Source organism: Bos indicus x Bos taurus, chromosome 4, assembly GCF_003369695.1.
Source record: "Bos indicus x Bos taurus breed Angus x Brahman F1 hybrid chromosome 4, Bos_hybrid_MaternalHap_v2.0, whole genome shotgun sequence".
NCBI classification, from domain to species: Eukaryota; Metazoa; Chordata; class Mammalia; order Artiodactyla; family Bovidae; genus Bos; species Bos indicus x Bos taurus.
In genome coordinates, this window is record NC_040079.1 from 86,982,053 (window position 1) to 87,001,316 (window position 19,264).

A 19,264-nucleotide genomic window follows, 5' to 3' on the forward strand; every position below is an offset into this window, starting at 1 on the left:
TGAGAACAAATTATATGTGAAATAAAGTCATAGGAAATGCAAAGGATCCCAAACTGAAACAATCTTAAAAAAGAACAAATTCGTAGGACTCACATGTCCTGATTTCAAGCTCACTGCAAAGCTACAGTAATTTAAGGCAGTGTCATCTGGACTAAGGATGATGTGGCACCATCATAGACACACAGACCATCAGAACAGAACTGAGAATCCAGAAATGAATACACACACGTATGGGTAATGGATTTCAACAAGAGTTCTAGGACCATTCAGTGACGGAAAGAAGAGTCTCTTCAACAAATGGTCCAGGGACAACTGACTACATACAAAAAGAATGAGGTTGGAACCTTAGTTCCCACCACATACAAAAATACATATACCTTGGATACATATACCTACACTTAATACATATACCTGTACTTAATACATATACCTTGGATTAGGCAGCATTTTCTTAGATGTGACACCAAACAAAAACACAAGCAACCCAAAGAAAAACTAGATAAATTGGACTTTGTCAAAATCGACAACTTTATAACTTAAGGAACATTAGCAAGAAAGTGAAAACACACACCTCAGAAAGGGAGAAAATACTTGCAATTTGTATTATCTGATACAGGTCTACAATCCAAAATAAACATAAAGAATTATCACAACTCAACAATAAAAAGACAATGCAATTTTCAAATGGTCAAAGGATCTGAGTAGACATTTCTCTGAAGGTGATATACAAATGGCCAATAAGCACATGAAAGAAAAAATGTTCAACATTATTATGCATCAGTGCAGTCCATGTCAAAACCATAAAATTCCACATCATACCTATTAGATGGCTATTTCAAAAGACAGACAATAAATAGTGTTGGTGTGGGTGAGGAGAAAATGAAACCCTCCCTGCTGGTGAGACTGTAAAATGCAACCGTCTGTTCAAAAAAAAAACCATAAGTTTGGCAGCTCCTCAAATGGTCAAACATATGATCCAGCCAATTCTGTTCTTAGTTATATACCCAAGAGAAAAACATAAGTTCACTCAAAAACTTGTACATGAATGTTCACAGCAGCAGCCTTCATCAAAGCCCCAAAGTGGAAACAACCCAAATGCTCAGATGGCGAACGCACACTCCGTGGTGCAGCCGTACAATGGAATGCTATGTGAGCATAAAAGGAAACGAAGCAACTGATGGATGCTGCGGCGCGGAAGAACTGTGAAAACACGCTAAGTCAAAAAACCAGGCCCAAAAGAAGCTACACTTTGTATGATTTCATTTTATGAAATGTTCAGAACAGAAAAATTCAAAGAGAAGATAGGTTAGTAGTCACCAGGAGGAGGGGAAGGAGGAATGGGGACTGAACCCCAGTAGGTACAGCAGGGCTTCTCGACTAGGTGATGGCCATGTTCCGAAATAGACAGCGGTGATGGTTACACAACGCTGAATATGCCAAATACCACTGAAATGTATGCTTTAATATGGTGAGTTCAAAAATTTTGTTTTATAAAATGATGGATTTTATGTTATAAGAATTATAATGAAGGTTTTTTTTTAAGTCTAAAAGAACTTTAAAAATAAAAGTGCTAATAAATATGGACAAATGTGTTATAGTTTAATTGTTGGCATTCTCTTTTTTTCGGGGGTTTTTATTTTTTTTGGTTAGACTTGATGCAATATGTAGCTGTTAGCATAGTAGCAGTCACATATGAAAGGCTTAATACATGCTTCCTAAAAAAAAGACAACTTTTCAATCTTCCTATCAACAACTGTGGTACATTTTAACTTATAAAATTTTTTAAAAATTTAATCAGTAGGAATGTAGAATTTCCTTTTATTTTATACCTCTTTACTATATCATTCATTAAAATAAATCCTTGAGGAATGTAGGGGCCTATATAAAGGCATAAAAGGTTTTTCTGTTTGAATCAAATTTTAGAATACAAGCACATAATTCTTTTCTTCAAGTAATAAGTAACAAATCTCTATTTCTTAAGACTTGTCATATACAGATGTTAATACTTTTATCTAAAAATGTGAAAAATATGTAAAAGTAATGGTCATTTACAGTTCCATCATTAAATTCACCACTTCAAACAATACATTTGATGTATTTAATTTCCAGTATTTGTTTTTAGAAGGGAAAAACATTTATTATGTTTGTAAAAATGACATATTCATTATAAAAATTTAATCAGTGCAGTAAAGCACAAAAGAAATTTCAATGAACTTACCATCCAGCTTACATTCAACAAGAAAAGTAGGTATAAAGTACATTATAAAATTGGGATGATGTCATGAAAGTCTTTAAATTAAAATTTTTTCATTTTTACTGTGATGCAATGTAAGAAACAGCCAGGAAAGGAAATGCTGAACTTCCGAGACATTTTTCTTCCTGAAGAGTCAGTATTTTTTGAAAGAGTAATCTATGTTGAGAAAGCATTAAAATGTATAGCTACCCATCAAGTTTAAGTGTTTTCTAACATGTATCAATTCTAGAATTATCTATTGAACTCTTAAAATTCAACAGTTAAAAAAAAAAGGAATTCAAGTCGAGAATAGACTAAGACAGGAAGAGATATTTCACTGGAGGATATTGATGGCAAGTAAGTTCACAAAAATGAACGTCACTTGCCATCATGCATGCTCAGTGGCTCAGTTGTATCCGACTCTTTGTGACCCCATGGACTTTAGCCCAGGAGGCTCCTCTGTCCACGTAATTTCCCAGACAAGAATACTGTAGTGGGTTGCCATTTCCTCCTCTAGGGGATCTTCTTGACCCAGGAATCGAACCCATGTCTCCTGTGTCTTCCTTCACTGGGAGGCAGATTCTTTACCACTGAGCCACCTGGGAAGCCCATCAGGAAATGCAGATTAAACCCATGGTGAGATAGTACTGCACACCTATAATAATGCTAAAATAAAAAACCGTGACAACACCGAAAGGTGGCAAGGATGTGGACAAATGGATTGCTCATACATTGCTGGTGGGAATACAAAACGGAACAGTCACTCTGAAGAATAGTTGGGCAGATTCTTAAAAACCTAAACATGCAACTACCATACAGCCTAGCAGCTGCACTCCTAGGTATTTATCCCAGAGAAATTAGGACTTAGGCTCACACAAAACCTGTAAATAAAGGTTCATAGCAGCTTAGTCCATTTCAGCTGCTGTACCAGAAATACCATAAACTGGGTGGCTTATAAACAACAGAAATTTGTTTCTCATGGTTCTGGAAACTAGGAAATCCAAGATCAAGGTCACTGCAAATTCGGTCTCTGGTTATAGTCTGTCTCCTGGTTTCTATACAGTAGTCTTCTCATTCTGTCCTAACAAGACTAAAGGGGGAAAGGAGCTCTCTGGGGTCTCTCTTTAAGGGCACTAATCCTATTCATGAAGCCTCCATCCTCATACTTAATCATCTCCCAACGCCCACGTTCTAATATTCTCATACTAGACATCTGGTTTCGACAGATGAATCTAGGGGAACACAAATGTTCAGTCAACGGTAGCAGCTTTACAGTCTTCAAGTGTAAACCAACCCAAACGTCTCTCAATGACTGGTTTCAAAACAAAACAAAAATGATATAGCACATCCATACCATGGAATATTCTTAGCAATAAAAAAAGCAAAAATAAAAATTCAAAAAGCAATAAAAAAAACAGACACATAACAACTGGGACAGATCTCAGGGGAATTATGCTGAGTGAAAAAATCCAATCCAAAGAGTCCATGTACTATCTTAATACTCTTCAAAGAGTCCATGTACTATCTTAATACTCTTCATGATTTTATTATACAATATTATTCATAATTTCATGACAAATTATAGTAACAGAGAACAGATTAGTGCTTGCTGTGAGTTAGGGAAGGGGCAGAGGCAGGGCATGGCTGGGAGGGAGGTGGGTATGGTTATAAAGGGCAGCATAAGGGATCCCTTATGTGAAGGAACGGTCCACGTCTGAACGGTGGTGTGTATACATGGACCGACACATGTAAAATGGCATAAACTAAAAACACACACGACTGAGTACATGTAAATCTGAGTGAAATCAGGGGATTATGCTGTCAATTTCATAGATGTGATATTGTACAGTTTTGTAAGATGTTGCCCAGGAGGAAAACTGAGTGAAGGGTATATGGAGATCTCTGTATTATATATTAAGCTGCATGTGAATCTATAATTACTTCAAAATAAAAAGTTAAATTTTAAAAAGAGGGTAGCTAGAGAAATTCTTCAAAGTGATAAGCATTCAGGGAAAAGTACAGAATGTAAACAAGTATTAAGTGGACAGAATAACCTTGGATATACATAGTTTTGTGCTACTTAAGTATATCTCCAGGATAAATTTACTGGATTAGAAAATAAAAGCATATGCAGGATTGTGTCAACTTTACATTAACTTGGAGAAAACTCGAAAGTATTTCTTTCCATTCACTTGAGTCTGCTTTTATATTTCTTAAAAATGGTTAGTGCTCTCCTGAGATAGGAAAAAATTTAACAAGAAATGTACAATGCCTAAATGTTTTATCTTCTCTGCTATTTAAAAAGTTTTTCTTTTTCCCTACTAAGAGAGTCACTGGTTATCTGTACCACATGTGAAGGCTACTGATTTCTGTATAATTTGATATCCTGTTACTTTAGAAGACTTTGCTTTTTAAACTTTGCAGTTCATCTTTGAGTTTTCTATTTCTGGCTGTGCTGGGCCTTTGCTGCTGCACACAGGTTTTCTCTCATTGCAGCCAGCAGGGGCTCCTCTGTTACAGAGCCAGAGTACACAGGCTCGAGGAATGCGGGCTTCAGGAGCCTGCAGCTGTGGGCGCAGTACTTGTGGCACACGGGCTTAGTTACTCTGTGGCGTGTGGGGTCTTCCCGGACTAGGGATCAAACCCGTGTCCCCTGAAGGTGGATTCTTAACCACAGAGAAGCTCCAAGGCTTTTTTTTATTGTCTAAATTAGTGTTATTTATCTGTGCTTCCCAGATTCATGCTATAAATTCTAATATCCAGTTCTCATGTCCCTAGAAGTTTCTTCTTTAAATGCACTGGCTAAACCTCCAGTATAATGTTAAATAGTGGTAGAAACAATGGGTATCTCAGCATTTCCCCATTAGGATGCTGGTTTTAGGACAGACATACACACATATATACATATTCATGTAAGGTAAGTATTACTTAGGTCTTCTGTCTTGAATGTTTGTCACGCAAGTGTTGAATTCTGCCCAGGGTATTCTGGCATCTGTGGATGATAAATCTTTTCTATCTCAGATCTATTAATATGGTGTATCATATTAATAGATTTCCTAATACTGAATCAATCTTATGTTCCTGATCATGGTGTATCATTTCCTTATGTGGTGCTAGATTCTGTTCACGAATACATTATTTAAAATTTTTATAAGTGGTATTGACCTATCATTTTTTTATTTTTTATACTGTATTTATCAGGTTATACTTATTCCCTTAATTTTTATTTGCTTTCCTCCCTTTATGGTTGAATTATCTGGGTCTCTTTTAATTAAAAAGGTTTCTTGATTTATTAAGTAAATATCTTTTCTATCCTCTATCTCATTAACTTGTGATTTTATCTTTATTATTTTATTCTTTGTGCTTTTTTATTTACTTTTTGGTTCTTTTTCTAGTTTTAGGGGCTGGGAAAACTCATTTATTTTCTTCCCTTTTTCAGTTCAGTTGCTCAGTCATGTTCAACTCTTTGCGACCCCATGAACCGCAGCAAGCCAGGTCTCCTTGTCCATCACCAACTCCCGGAGTCCACCCAAACCCATGTCCATTGAGTCAGTGATGCCATCCAACCATCTCATCCTCTGTCGTCCCCTTCTCCTCCTGCCCTCAATCTTTCCCAGCATCAGGGTCTTTTCAAATGAGTCAGCTCTTCGCATCAGGTGGCCAAAGTACTGGAGTTTCAGCTTCAGCATCAGTCCTTCCAATGAACACCCAAGACTGATCTTTAGGATGGACTGGTTGGATATCCTTGCAGTCCAAGGGACTCTCAAGAGTCTTCTCCAACACCACAGTTCAAAAGCATCGATTCTTCTGCGCTCAGCTTTCTTTATAGTCCAACTCTCACATCCATACGAGACCACTGGAAAAACCACAGCCTTGACTAGACGGACCACTGTGGACAAAGTAATGTCTCTGCTTTTTAATGTGCTGTCTAGGTTGGTCACAGACAAGTAAATCTCACAAAGTCTGCTATGCAGAGTCTTCATTGGCATTTTTTAGAAATACGTACTTTCAACTTATATTTCTCTTTCACCCAAGAGCTGTTCAATAGATGGTTTATTTACCCCCAGGTGAAAGGCCCCTTTAAAGAAAAAATTAACAAATTCTATGACTCTTTTGCATTTTGATCAGAGTACTACCTGTAATGTATGTACGTCCAGCAGGGATGCTGGCCTGTCATTTTCTTTTTTGTGTGATATCTTTGTCTGGTTTTGGTATCAGGGTGATGCGGATCTCACAGAATGAGTTCAGAAGTGTCCCTTCCTCTGCAGTTTTTTGGAATAGTTTCAGAAGGAGAGGTGGTGACTCTTCTCTAAATGTTTGGTAGAATTCACCTGTGAAGCCATCTGGTCCTGGACTTTGGTTTGCTGGAAGTTTTTAAATTATTGATTCGATTTTATTACTGGTAATGCATCAGTTCGTATTTTCTATTTCTTCCTGGTTCTGCCTTGGGAGATTGTACATTGAGGACTCTGTCCATTTTTTCCCTTGCTCATCCATTTTACTAGCTTCCGTAATCTATTATGATCCTTTGCATTTCTGTGGTATCAGCTGTGACTTCTCCTTTTCCATTTCTGATTTTATGGATTTGGGTCTCATCTTTTTTTCCTTGATGAGTCTAGCTGAAGGTTTATCAGTTTTGTTTATCTTTTCAAAGCGCTACCTTGAATTCTTAAAACCAATGCAGTATTCTTTAGGGTAATTAGGTTCACAGAGAAACTGAGCGTGAAGGTACAGAGACTGTTCACATGCCTCCTACCCCCTCACGTGCACAGGCTCCCACTATTAACCTCCCCCACTAGACTGCACATTGTTACAACGGAGGAACCTACGCGAACACATAATCATCACCCAGAGTCCACAGTTAGTATCAGGGTTCACTCCTAACACTGACCACCCTATGGGCTGCACAGTGGATAATGACACGTATCTACCATTTTAGTATCACTGGAGCCATTTCATGGCCCTAAAAGTCCTGTATGTGCCACCCATTCATTCCTCCCTCCTCCTCCACTCATTTCTATTTTTGTCCTTAACAAATTTCACTTTATTATTATTTTTGGCCACACCACACAGCATGCAGGATCTTAGTTCCCTGACAAGGGATCGCACTTCACACTCCCAGCAGTGGAGGAGCAAAGTCTTAATCACTGGACCACTAGGGAAGTCTCACATTCGTTTTAATAGTATAAAAATATTCATTATTAATATAGTCTTCCTGATATTAAAATGCCTAAAATTAGAAATTAGATTAAAAGTTTGAACAAATGTATTTTTATATGAAAAATCATCATAAAGAAATCCACTCATAGTATTCATTAGGCTTTTAAAACATACACACTCTAAATAATGACAGTTTACTCTTTTCCATCGACATTAGTGCCACTACGACCCTCTAATATGCTACCTTTATTGTTCAGATCATCAAAGAAAGATCCGTTTGTATTTAATATACACTGTTTACTAAACTAGCAAAACAGACTAAGGCCCTTTGAGAACATGTCAACAACTATCTTAAAAGAAGCAGGAAATTCATTTTATCACAATTTTCCCATTGCCTGAGACTTCTGGTTAACTGAATTTTTACTTTATACTACCAGTAATTTGTTCCTCACAGTCTATGACACTTATTTATTATATATACTTATTCTATCAACTAATATTTAATGAATATCTATAATTCATCAGACTCTAGCAATATACTGGTGAAAATATGGATAAGATACCGCACCCTCATGTGTGGTGAAAGCATTTGTCACCCAGTCGTGTCTGACTTTTTTGACTCCATGGACTGCAGCAAGCCAGGCTCCTCTGTCCATGCAATTCTCCAGGCAAAAATACTGGAGTGGGTTACCATACCCTTCTCCAAGGGATCTTCCCAACCCAGGGATCGAACCCAGGTCTCCCACATTGCAGGCAGATTCTTTACTGTCTGAGCCACCAGGAAGCTACCCTTAAAAGCTTACATCTTAGTGGGGAGCTACAGATAAGAATCATACCATAATGTATAGCAATATGTACAGTAAAGTGCCTGGGATGGGGTGGACATGGAGACAGGTGGTGAATTAAGGTATGGTAGCCAATGAAAACTACTTTAAAGAGCTGATATTTGTCCAGAGACCTGATAAACAAGTTGCCATGGGAAAACTTTAAGAAAGGAGTTTCAGGGCAGTGGGCAAAGGAAGTGTTAAGATAGCTGAGGCAGAAGCCAGCCTGGAGGGACAATCTGGAGGTCAGTTTGCTATGGTGCGGAGAACAAACCAAAGAATGGACCGACACGAGGCAGAAGCTGGCAAGGACCAGATCACGAGGAAGCCACAAAAAGCAGTTTGGATTTGACTCTGACTGGCACTGAGAGCAGTTACAGAATTTCAAGGAGGGTGGCAAATAGATTCCAATTTATGTTCTTAATGGTTAAGGAAAGCAGTCCATCCCAGAGGCTTGATTCAGGTGGCCTAGACCACAGGAGTAGTAATGGGGAGGCTGAATCAACACACGCAGCACGCGTCGCGTGGGAAGCGGACAGAACTTGCCAACAAACTGACTTGCAGTTGGAGGGCAAAGAGCAGCGTCTAGGATAACGCCTGTGGTGGTGTCATTTACTGCAACAAAGACGACAAAGAAGAGAGGAGGCACAGAAGAAAACAGTTCCTCTGAAGTAAGGAAGGGTCTGTTTTTCCCTAGCCCTCACCCATCACCAAGCCTGGAACTGAGAAGAGTAAGAGTAGAGGAAAAATATGTGAGCATCAGATTATTCCAGCACCAGCTATCCAATCCAAAGTGTTAGAGTCACACACCTAGCCTATACTTGAGGGGTGGGAGTGGGAAAGGAAAGAATTTCAAACCAGCTATTCTACTGAAGTTTAAAAGCAAGCAGACTGTGTCTCAGAAACTGAAATGTGATCATACGATTGAAAGTGGCCTCAAAAGTTATGAAACTGGATCAACATGTTGCTCATGAAGATGCAACTCAATGGAAAGAGGGGTACTTAGAACACAGCTGAAAGCAGGCAGGAAAGAAGACTCTTCTATGTTTATCCCCCAAGTTTTTCAGCATATTCAGAAAATGAAGTACCAAAAGGAACTCAAGAATGAGTAATCATCAGCTGGATCAAAAACTGCTGATGACAAAGGACTGATGTCAACAATATGGCAGCGGTTGATCACCTTCATAAAATGCATTTTGGTAAGTAGCAGAGACTCAAAAGCCAAATTGGGGAAAAAAAGGCAAATTGGAGTGGGTAAAAAAGAACATAGGAAGTGAGGAAATAAAGGTTAACAGCTACAGAATATCTTTTGAGAAGTTTAGCTACAAACACATGAGATAAAAACAAGAGTTGACCCTTTTTAATCATAATGGCAGTTTAGCTTCACAGAAATGTCACTATTATTCTTTAGCAATTAAAACATGTACAGTGCAGGAAATCATAATTTTCAAGCAGGTTTTTTTTCTTACCTTCACTGATTAAATTTAACGTGTCTTGTTTTCCGTCTCCTTCTTGTGACTGACCTGGATCCAGTGAAGTCTGAGAAAGGCTAACCTCAGCTGATAACTGGTCAAGGCTCTGATAACTTTTTCTGTAAGACAAAGGTGAAATACTACTTTAACTTCTTCCCACAATAAAAAAATTTCTAGAGATATTCTTTAATGGTTTTCTCCAATTTACTGAATTTCAGGTTCATTTCTCCCCATCTGCCCCCAAAACTTCATCTGTATCACGGCGGCAATAGAAACTGTTGTACTTTTCCCTCCGCCCTCTTTGGAGGTTGTTAAATCCACTAAAACAGGAAAAGAGAAACAACCTGTCAAACAAATTCAATTCCTTACATCAATTTTTGATGATCAAGTTAGTAAAGAAACAGGCACTTCTGGTCATTATCAGTTGTCAAAGGTGCAGAAAGTCTCAAGTCTCTCAATACACAAATGAAACTGAAACTGGCCTAACTTTTGTTGTGAGGACTGTCTCCTAAGCACAATACCTTGGGACTGTTACAGATGATTTTTACATAAAAATAACAAATTATTGTCATCAATTCCTGTCACTGAGAAATTTAAAAAATGTTGGGTAGTAAAATACCTGTTTGTTAATACACTTGCAAGATGATTAACCTCCTTCCATCATCTGTTGACACCTGTGAGCCCATTTTCTTTTTTTTTAAATTTATTTATTTTTAATTGAAGGATAATTGCTTTACAGTATTGTGTTGGTTTCTGCCAAACATCAACTTGAATGAGCCCATTTTCTATTAAACAAATTCACTGGAAATAAATTATAACAGATGAAAATTCAGTTATGAATGGAAAGTTAATGAATGTAAATGTTCAAATCTTCCTCATATTTGTTTTGTCAACATAAAACCAACTCAAAGAGATACATGCAGCTGTGGTATTACTGACATTTCAGGTATGTGACAAAATTCAGTATTATTTCTAAATATAAATGATCCAGGAAGAGGAACACATTTTTTGGGTTTAACATTTATTTCCAAAGGCAGTCAAACCCTATCTAATTTCCTAGAAGTGTTATAATAATATTGTAGAAAATATATATAATCTAAGTGATCTATTACATAGCTCTTCTCTGTTCATACATACAAGAGGAGGCTCAGAGATTTAGCTGGTGTGTGTGTATTAAGTATGAGGGGCATACACCTGGCACCCATTTGTTTTATCCTTTAAGAAATGAGGTGAAGGATGAGGTGATAGAATAGCTTCCTAGCTTACAATGTGAGCACTTTCTCACTTTACACAGTGATGACTTTTCAAATGTTGAGAGTATAAAAGTTCTTACTCATAATTTTAAATAGCAAGACAGTCTCTGTAGGAAACTTCAGAGATAACTATAACAGATAACACACATATATAACATGTAACAAAAAATGATACCCGATATTTATATAGCACTTACCAAATGGTAGGTGCTGTTCTACATGTACATATATATTAACTTCCTTAATGCTCATGGCTACCAGAAGAGGTTGGAATCATTATCATGCCCACTTTATAGAAGAGGACTGGGACACAGGAGATGAGATTTGCACCTGGTAGCCTGGCTCTAATTCTCTCCCCATAATTACTACACTATCTCCTCTCTAGTGTAAGAAGAAAAGACTTGGCTTCCTATCAGAAGCCCTTCTTAAACAGCAGCTCAGTTTGCTTAGACAGATCATGGAAACTATACTGTATTTAATCAAAGCACTGACAATTTCCCTTGATTTCCAGTAAAATTTTATTTCTTTAGCTATGGCAGAAAGCAGGAATGGAAGAATTTAATAAAGGAAGGTATAAATAAGTTTCTTTTCCAAGTTATTTTTCTGTGTCTAACTGGTAGAAGACTTGCCTTTTAAAATGAAAGGCTTAGGATGTTTCTGATGCTGCTATTTCACTATAGGAAACTTGTTCATATTGATATTATTCAACTAAAAATGTATGCATGGAAATATTTACAAACAACGGAATACCCAGAATTAAAAAGTCTCTGTGACTAAGGACTGAGAACTCGGTGGCACACATTTACAGGCTCTCCAGGACTGGGTCACCCAATGAGGGGGAAAAGTGCAGGAAGACATCCTGTGAGGGGTGTGCTTCCTGAGTGACCTGCTGAAGTACTTTCAGAGAATCGCACTTCCACATCCAAAGTGACTTCAGGACCTCTCTACCCTTTCGGGAATAATCCTTGAGTTTACAGGCTTTATGTGCTTCACCAAATGCCAATGGAAATAAAAACAGAATTTGGGAGACAATGATATTGTGAAGCAAAAATTAAAACTCCAAGCCAAAACTAAGCACCTTATTCATAAGATATTATGAATAAGACATGAATATGAATAAGATATTATGAATATCTTATCAGTACTATACAATATCTTCCTTGCATGAAACTATTTCTCAGCATCTGACAGGAATCTAGTTCAGCTACTTTCAGTAATGACAAAGAATGGCTTTGGTTACCACTGTTTTTTGTTTTTTTTTTTTTTTAACCATTTTTGCAATGTAACCAGCAACTCCATCTGACAAACATTTTGTCATGGAGTAAACTGTCTATTGGAGTTCTGTCTTTAAAAGTCTTATCTTGGAATCCTATACTCACTAAAACCACACTGTAAGATTTAAGGGTATCCCATAGCTAAGTCAGGCTTCCCTGGTGGCCTCAGATGGTAAACTGTCTGCCCGCAATGCAGGAGACCTGGGTTCAATCCCTGGGTTGGGAAGATCCCTGAAGAACGAAATGGCAACCCATTCCCGTATTCTTGACTGGAAAATTCCATGGACAGAGGGCCCTGGTAGGCTACAGTCCATGGGGTCACGAGGAGTCGGACACGACTGAACAATTTCACTTTCTCTCTTTCTTTTGTAGCTAAGTTGGTAAAGAATCTGCCTGCAATGTAGAAGACCCAGGTTCAATCCCTGGATTGGGAAGATCCTCTGGAGATGGAAATAGTAACCCAGTCCAGTATTCTTGCCTGGAGAATCCCATGGACACAGGAGCCTGGCAGGCTACAGTCCATGGGGTCGCAAGAGTCGGACACGACTTCGTGACTAAACCACCACCATCACCAGATACACCAAACCAGGTAACAGTCTGCTGCTATTTCTCAGAGTTGAATTTTTTAAACAGCAAGAGCTTAATCAAAATAAGAACCCAGATAGTAAGAGTCATGCATTAACTATATAAAAGTTCACAGTTTTATGCCATTACATTGTTAAATATAATTTAAAATTGTAAGAACTGTTGTGAGCACTTGAGACATAATAAAATTCACAGCATTCAATTTCTTACTATAGGAACATTTAAAAACCACTCAAATTCAAACTTCTATATATAGAACTGGGTATCAAAATAAAGGCAAATTAAAGGAAACTGAGTGATAAGTCAATTCAATGATAAGTAAATTTTTCTACAACCTTATACTTCATATCAATGCAGACACAATGTCGTGGCTAATCTACATTACTTATTTGCCCATTAGACATCTTGAGGTCAGTAATAATTTACATTATCTGGTAGTCACTGAACAATAGAGAGTGTGATAAACAGAAGAATAAACTATCCACATGTAGAAAATAGAAATATATGCACCCAATCTATACACAGAGGCGCATCACCGTGCATGGAAACTGTTCTTTTTATTCTTGGTTTAATTTCCACAGACGTATGTTTAAGGAACAAAGTAAGCATTTGTTATAGCAGAACATCTATAAACTTTTAATTTACTAAAAATGCAAGGGAGCTTAAAAGAGGACAAAATGTGAGTCAGGTCAATACAAAATGTAATTTGTAAAAGATTTCCACAACCTCGGTGCTTTAGACACACATGAGAAGGAGAACCTGGAATACACATGAAGTGATTATATCTAATGCACTGGAAATCATTAAGAAAAATAGGCCTAAGTAGTAGATCATGAAGGGCATAAAGACTTCATAATTCTTAATAATTTTGTGAATGGCAGCCAAATTGGGAGACAATGATAAATTTAGAAGACTAAAAAAAAGTGTAAGTGGAAAATATCTATATGGTGATGATGGATCTGATCTGGGATGGGAATAATCTAACAAAGTTATGCAACAGGTAATCTAACAAGTTATATACCAGATACTTAACAAGCTCATGTGACCTAGACTTTGCATATAAAGATATATATTAAAACAGAACTTAGTGGGGAAAAAAAAAGAATCAATTGCTCAGTGTGTGTGTTAGGGAGTGCGCGTTATATATTTATTTATTGTTGAGCTTTTACAGTAATGCCTTAAATGCCTGTAATGCTTTAAAAAATTTTAACATGATTTGCCTATGTCTGAAATAAAGGAAGAGATATAATAAAATCCTGCATAACTAACCTTGTCAGTCTAAATAATCTAGAAATAAATTTGAAATGATATGTTTAAAGCTTTATAAACAGTGTAGTAAATGGAAATAAATTTAAGATCTCTTGTGAAAGGGGTCCTTCCATGACAAGGTGATCACAGCCAAGTTACCCAACGGGTCATTTTACCACAAAATTCATTACATCAAACAGCACACTCTCTTTCTTCTAAAACCCAAGTGGGCAAATACATTTACAGAGCCTCTGGAGAAGTTAACTATAGACCTTCCATATCTTTAGCATGAAATTTCAATGACTCATTACAGCGTCAGTTTCTTTCTCCATATTATTAAGAGAGCTAATATTCCCTGTTAAGGAGGCTCTGGCTACCTCCTTCATGATTTGCAGTTTCTCACAAATGTTTGTTGGACTTATTTAAGACACTGATAAAATGAAGAGGAACTGGTGATCAGGTCAGTTCGATAGCTTTGGCCTGTATTATAAATTTGAGAACAAAAACTGTATCTTGATGCAAAGCTATGATGTGTCTCAAACATGATTTATATACAGCACTACTCTGTTCTGAAAATCCATTTCTACATGAAAATCTCCATTTCTACATGAAAAAGTTGGTATTATTTATTTCAAACAACTGGGAATTTGTTGGTCATTTTAAATTTAGATAGGGCTTTAAGAGCTCTCTAAGAAATAGCAGGATATCAAGTAAGTGGATACTGTCCAAACATGAAAGATGTAAGGCTATACAAGAGTCCAAACAGAAAAGGTTATATAGACTATAAATAAATAAAGACTTATCAGAAAGGGATTAGGTGCCAGGCAACTTACTACCTCCGATGACTCTTACCACAGTTCCATTTAAATAAGCATTACCCCCACCCCAGTATTACATGTGCAGAAACAAAAAGCAAGGAGTCACGCTTAGTGTTCAACAGCAAGGAAGCAACAGAAATACGTTCAAATCCTGACTTTAAACTCTAGGTACGGGCATCTCAGCACCGCCCCGAGTGTGTACTTTTGTTCAGGGATATCAGTTTGGCAACAGGGTCACAGGAAAGCAGTGCCAACATCAGAGGCCTGGCGAGATTAAAGACTGATGGTGCCAGGAAGGAAAGGGCATCCTTTCTTAACCTAACGGAGAAACCAAGTCAAGAGGGACAAAACCTGGATCCATTCTAAACAGCCAGTTTTGCTGCCTTTTTTTCTGAGACTGCAATTACTCTTGCTGCTACTACAATATTTTGTAGGAGACAGCCACTATAACTACATGCGGAGGCAACCCAGAAATAAATCTTCCACTTGGATGCCCTCACTGGTTCCCCAGTGGGCAGCTCTAGGGGCAGGCAGTGGTATGTACATGTCTTTCTGCTAAAATATTTTACCACCCACTATATAAAGTGACAACATAGATATTGCACTAAAAAGCACAGTTACTAGTATTTTGTTAGGATATAGTAATATTTTTGCAGTTATAAAAGCAGGAGCATCTTACATTATAGATAAGCATACCAAGTATTGCTATAAATTCAGGTTTTCAATTATAAATCAGAAATACAAATAAATATTTTTGCATACATTAAATGTGTCACAGAAAGATAAAATTATATACTAGCATAATAAGATGTATTGTAGTTATTTATACCTTTCAGAGGATATAAGGGAACTAGGTTCCAATCCATGAAAGACCCAGTCAACACCCTGACTCATACTCAGTGTGGTGCAGGAGGTGATGAAGAGAGTTCTACTGATTGATTTTGTAAATAACTGGCTCATATTTCCCTATTTATCTCTAACAATCAATGAAACTAACAGGCAAGTAAACATAAAAGCCTCCAGCAATCTTTTTTAAACAACAAAAGGTAAAAATTTATTTTGAGTTCTATCTCTGAAGTGAGAAAAATCACAGAGGAAAGCAGGCAGAAATAGGTCTGTGCTAAGACATCCCTTGTAGAAATGCCAGGCCACTAATTACCTAGTGAAAGGTGGCCTACGAAGCACAAAAATATATTGCTCTACCAGTGAAGGGCTTCCCAGGTGGTTCAGTGGTAAAGAACCTGCCTGCCAATGCAGGAGATGCAGGATACGTGGGTTCAATCCCTGGTTTGGGAAGATCCCCTAGAAGAGGAAATAGCAACCACTCCAGTACTCTTGCCTGGTTAAATTCCATGGACAGAGGAGCCTGTAAGGCTACAGACCGCGGGGTTGCAAAGAGCTGGGCACGACTGAGTATGCATGTACTACCAGTGAAATTTTAAAAAGGGCTCTTAAAAAAAAAAAAAAAAAAAAACAGAGAAAAAAAAACAAAAAGACAGAGGGGGAAGAAAAAAAGGAAGAGAAAAGAGGAGAAGAGAGGGAAGCAGAGGAAGGAGGGACGAAGGTAAAGGGAGAGAGAACCGAAGGAGATGGAGGGCGAGCAGGAAAAACTATCAGAAAAATCAGCTGAAGATATGACAATAAAGACACTGAAAATAATTACCACGATGGGAAAGTGACTAAAAGCCAAAAGAAGGTAACGCGATTTACAAGTTCTGAAATGAAGAAAGAAAACTTAAAAAAAGAGAGGAAAAAAAAAAAAACCCTAAAGAAAGAGAGCCTAAGATTTTGTAGCTCTCAACAGGGGAAACAGTAGCTAAGTGAAACAGTCCTGAATCCTGGGACAAAGAAATAGGAAAAGGATCTTGTGGCCATGGGTGGAGTGATTTTATCTTCAATATCCCCCCAAAATTAGATTTATTGAAAAATGAACCAAGCTCTTTCAGACCCACCAAGAACAAGTAAATTTCTTTCTATCCTTTTATGACATGGAATTTTGTGTTCAAGCATGAAAATTAGTTCTAACGTAAAAACAACCACCACAGCTAGAATTCAAATATAGATGGCTCATTAAATACAAGCTCACTGACGTAACTGAAGGACTGGCTGAAGATTCAGTAGAGAAGTAGCTAGCTAATGTAATACTACATAAGCGTTTCTCAACGTCTTTACTTCTCCAGGGTGCCTTGGCTTTGTAACATTACCACATTCACTGCCTTAATATAACCTTACCAAGCCAAAATAGTCTTAAATCCCACTTTTGCTCTGAGCTAATAATGAATTCAGAAAAGTATTAGAAACCAAAGTGGACAGTCATATGTTTCGGTACGACTAAGTTTGTAATTAGTTGGGGGAAAAAAAAAAAAAAGTGTTACACTTACTCATACCACTGTTTATTGTGTTTTCGGTAAAGCAACGTATCCAAGGCAACAGCATTGACATCCAGAGCTCCTGGGGAAGGCCACTGGTTGGTGAGGTGGGCAGTTAACTCTTGTCTCGATCTTAAATCATTATTCTTTAGCACAGTCCTGTGAATATTAAGATGGTGAGTGCTTTTGTCTTCACTGTTCTGCAATGGCAGAGGAACCTAACGGTATCAATTTAGGCCCCCAAATTCACCTTTTGAAAATGGTATGTTAACAGACTGGGGACAGAACTACAGGAAGGCTGCTTGGGCTATGACTGTTCTGTCTCCTGCAGTATGTGTTTCTCATTGTTTCTCTACCTGCTGTAACAAATTGCTACCTGTGAAATTCAGGCTTCCTATCTTTTCCCCAGAGATATTACTGAAGGACTAAGGGACCCAAGCTGCACTTGACATCTTAACTAAAAATAATGGTGATATCCTAAAAGTTACAGGTGATCAGATGCCAATAAAAACATAAAAGAGAGTGGAGATTCCATCTGTATGATTATCTAGCTTCAAAATTCACAATGTTGAATAGTAAACAAAAGAATTAAATAAAAATAAAACATGGAAAAATATAAAATAAAAACTATGAGGCTCCTGTAACTGTTTTTGATAGAAATGACTACCAGCAAATATTCATGAAAATAATTTCCTCAATGACAACTGCATTGAACCATATACTCTACTGGAAATTTTCTACAGAATGAAGCCACTGTAACAACTCATGGTTTTATTTTCATCTTTTGTAAAGCCATTATTCATTAATACAACTTGGAAAAGAACTAGCTTTCTGCCAAAATTTCAATTTCACAAAACTAATTCAATATTTGAACTGTTAGTTCAATTAAAAGCATAATTCATTTTGCAAAGCTCTAATTCTACCTCTAAAATATCTTAAAATATCACCTAGGCAACCTGCATTCTCAAGCAGGAGTCCAAGACTTTAGTGTCCCAAGGTTCTGAGCAATCAGCTCAGAAGCAGGAAGTAAAATGTGCTTGCCACTAACTTTCAGAGACCACAGTCCTGTTGTGGGTGGCAGACAGTCAGCAGTGTACTAGCTAGCAAGACAATCCTGCACTAGAGAAGGCCAATCTGCACACCACGACTGGCTATTAACCATGATTCTAATGGAGTAATCCCACTTTTAAATGTCTCTACAAGCTACAAACAAATATTCTGATTTTATAGAGATCTTATTTTATCTGTGTGCATTTAAAATATTTGTTCCACTATGCCCATAAAGAAACATTACCTGATGTAAACAACAGACTTTCTCCTAAAATTGGAATACTAGAAATGAAATAGGCAGAGTTGAGTGAGAATGTCTCCCATTAAGATACTACCTTAGGCAAGGTTCAACTATTTCATTTCCCTAGAGAAGGAATGAAACATTTTAAAAAGACTTCTAGGGTACTTTAACATTAGTTTTTACAAAAACAGTAAAGAGGGATTAGAAAACTTCTAAGATTGACAGAAAAATTGTGTAAAGCAGAAATGGTGGTTACTGGCCAGAGAATCTGTTCAAATAAACTATCTTTATTTTGGGCTCTATTACTACATTTTTCTCTTTCACATACTCCTCTTTAGGGTTTCCAGTGGATGTCACTGGAGAACAGAATCTCGAAGTCGTAACTGGCCCACAGGAAATATTCACAGCAGAATGCAAGAAAGGCACACAGGCATCTGAGGAAGGACACTGGTTAAACTCAGTTAACGAAAAGTTGGTGCACCACCTCCACTTCAGAATATGTTGTGGAAAGTGAAAACTTTTACACCATGTAGGATGGAAAAAGGGACTGAATTTTCACAGAACTTTTTACACACGATTCGCCCGTGGATAATTTTTGCCCATTGATGAACTAGGTATTGTCTTTTTCTGTGGGAGCCTGCCTGGTCCTCTGGAACTGGATATAAGAGATTTCAGTGTATTGACCAGGCCTAGTTTTTCATCCACGCCACACCTGGTTCCCACCATCTGTGAGGAAT

General features: G+C 37.5%; 1 protein-coding gene across 5 annotated transcripts in view; it reads right to left on the reverse strand.

Annotated features, from left to right (window-relative positions):
- RUNDC3B (RUN domain containing 3B) overlaps positions 1-19,264 on the reverse strand; it is a 167,757-nt gene that overhangs the window by 7,366 nt on the left and 141,127 nt on the right. For 3 of the 5 annotated variants that reach the window (XM_027539888.1, XM_027539886.1, XM_027539887.1), the window contains 2 exons: positions 17,249-17,395; positions 9,687-9,808 (listed from right to left, as the gene is read on the reverse strand). In XM_027539888.1, coding sequence (XP_027395689.1) covers positions 9,687-9,808; positions 17,249-17,395 — 269 coding nt within the window. The remainder of the gene's footprint in view (positions 1-9,686; positions 9,809-17,248; positions 17,396-19,264) is intronic. The other 2 variants (XM_027539889.1, XM_027539890.1) reach the window with 1 other exon arrangement.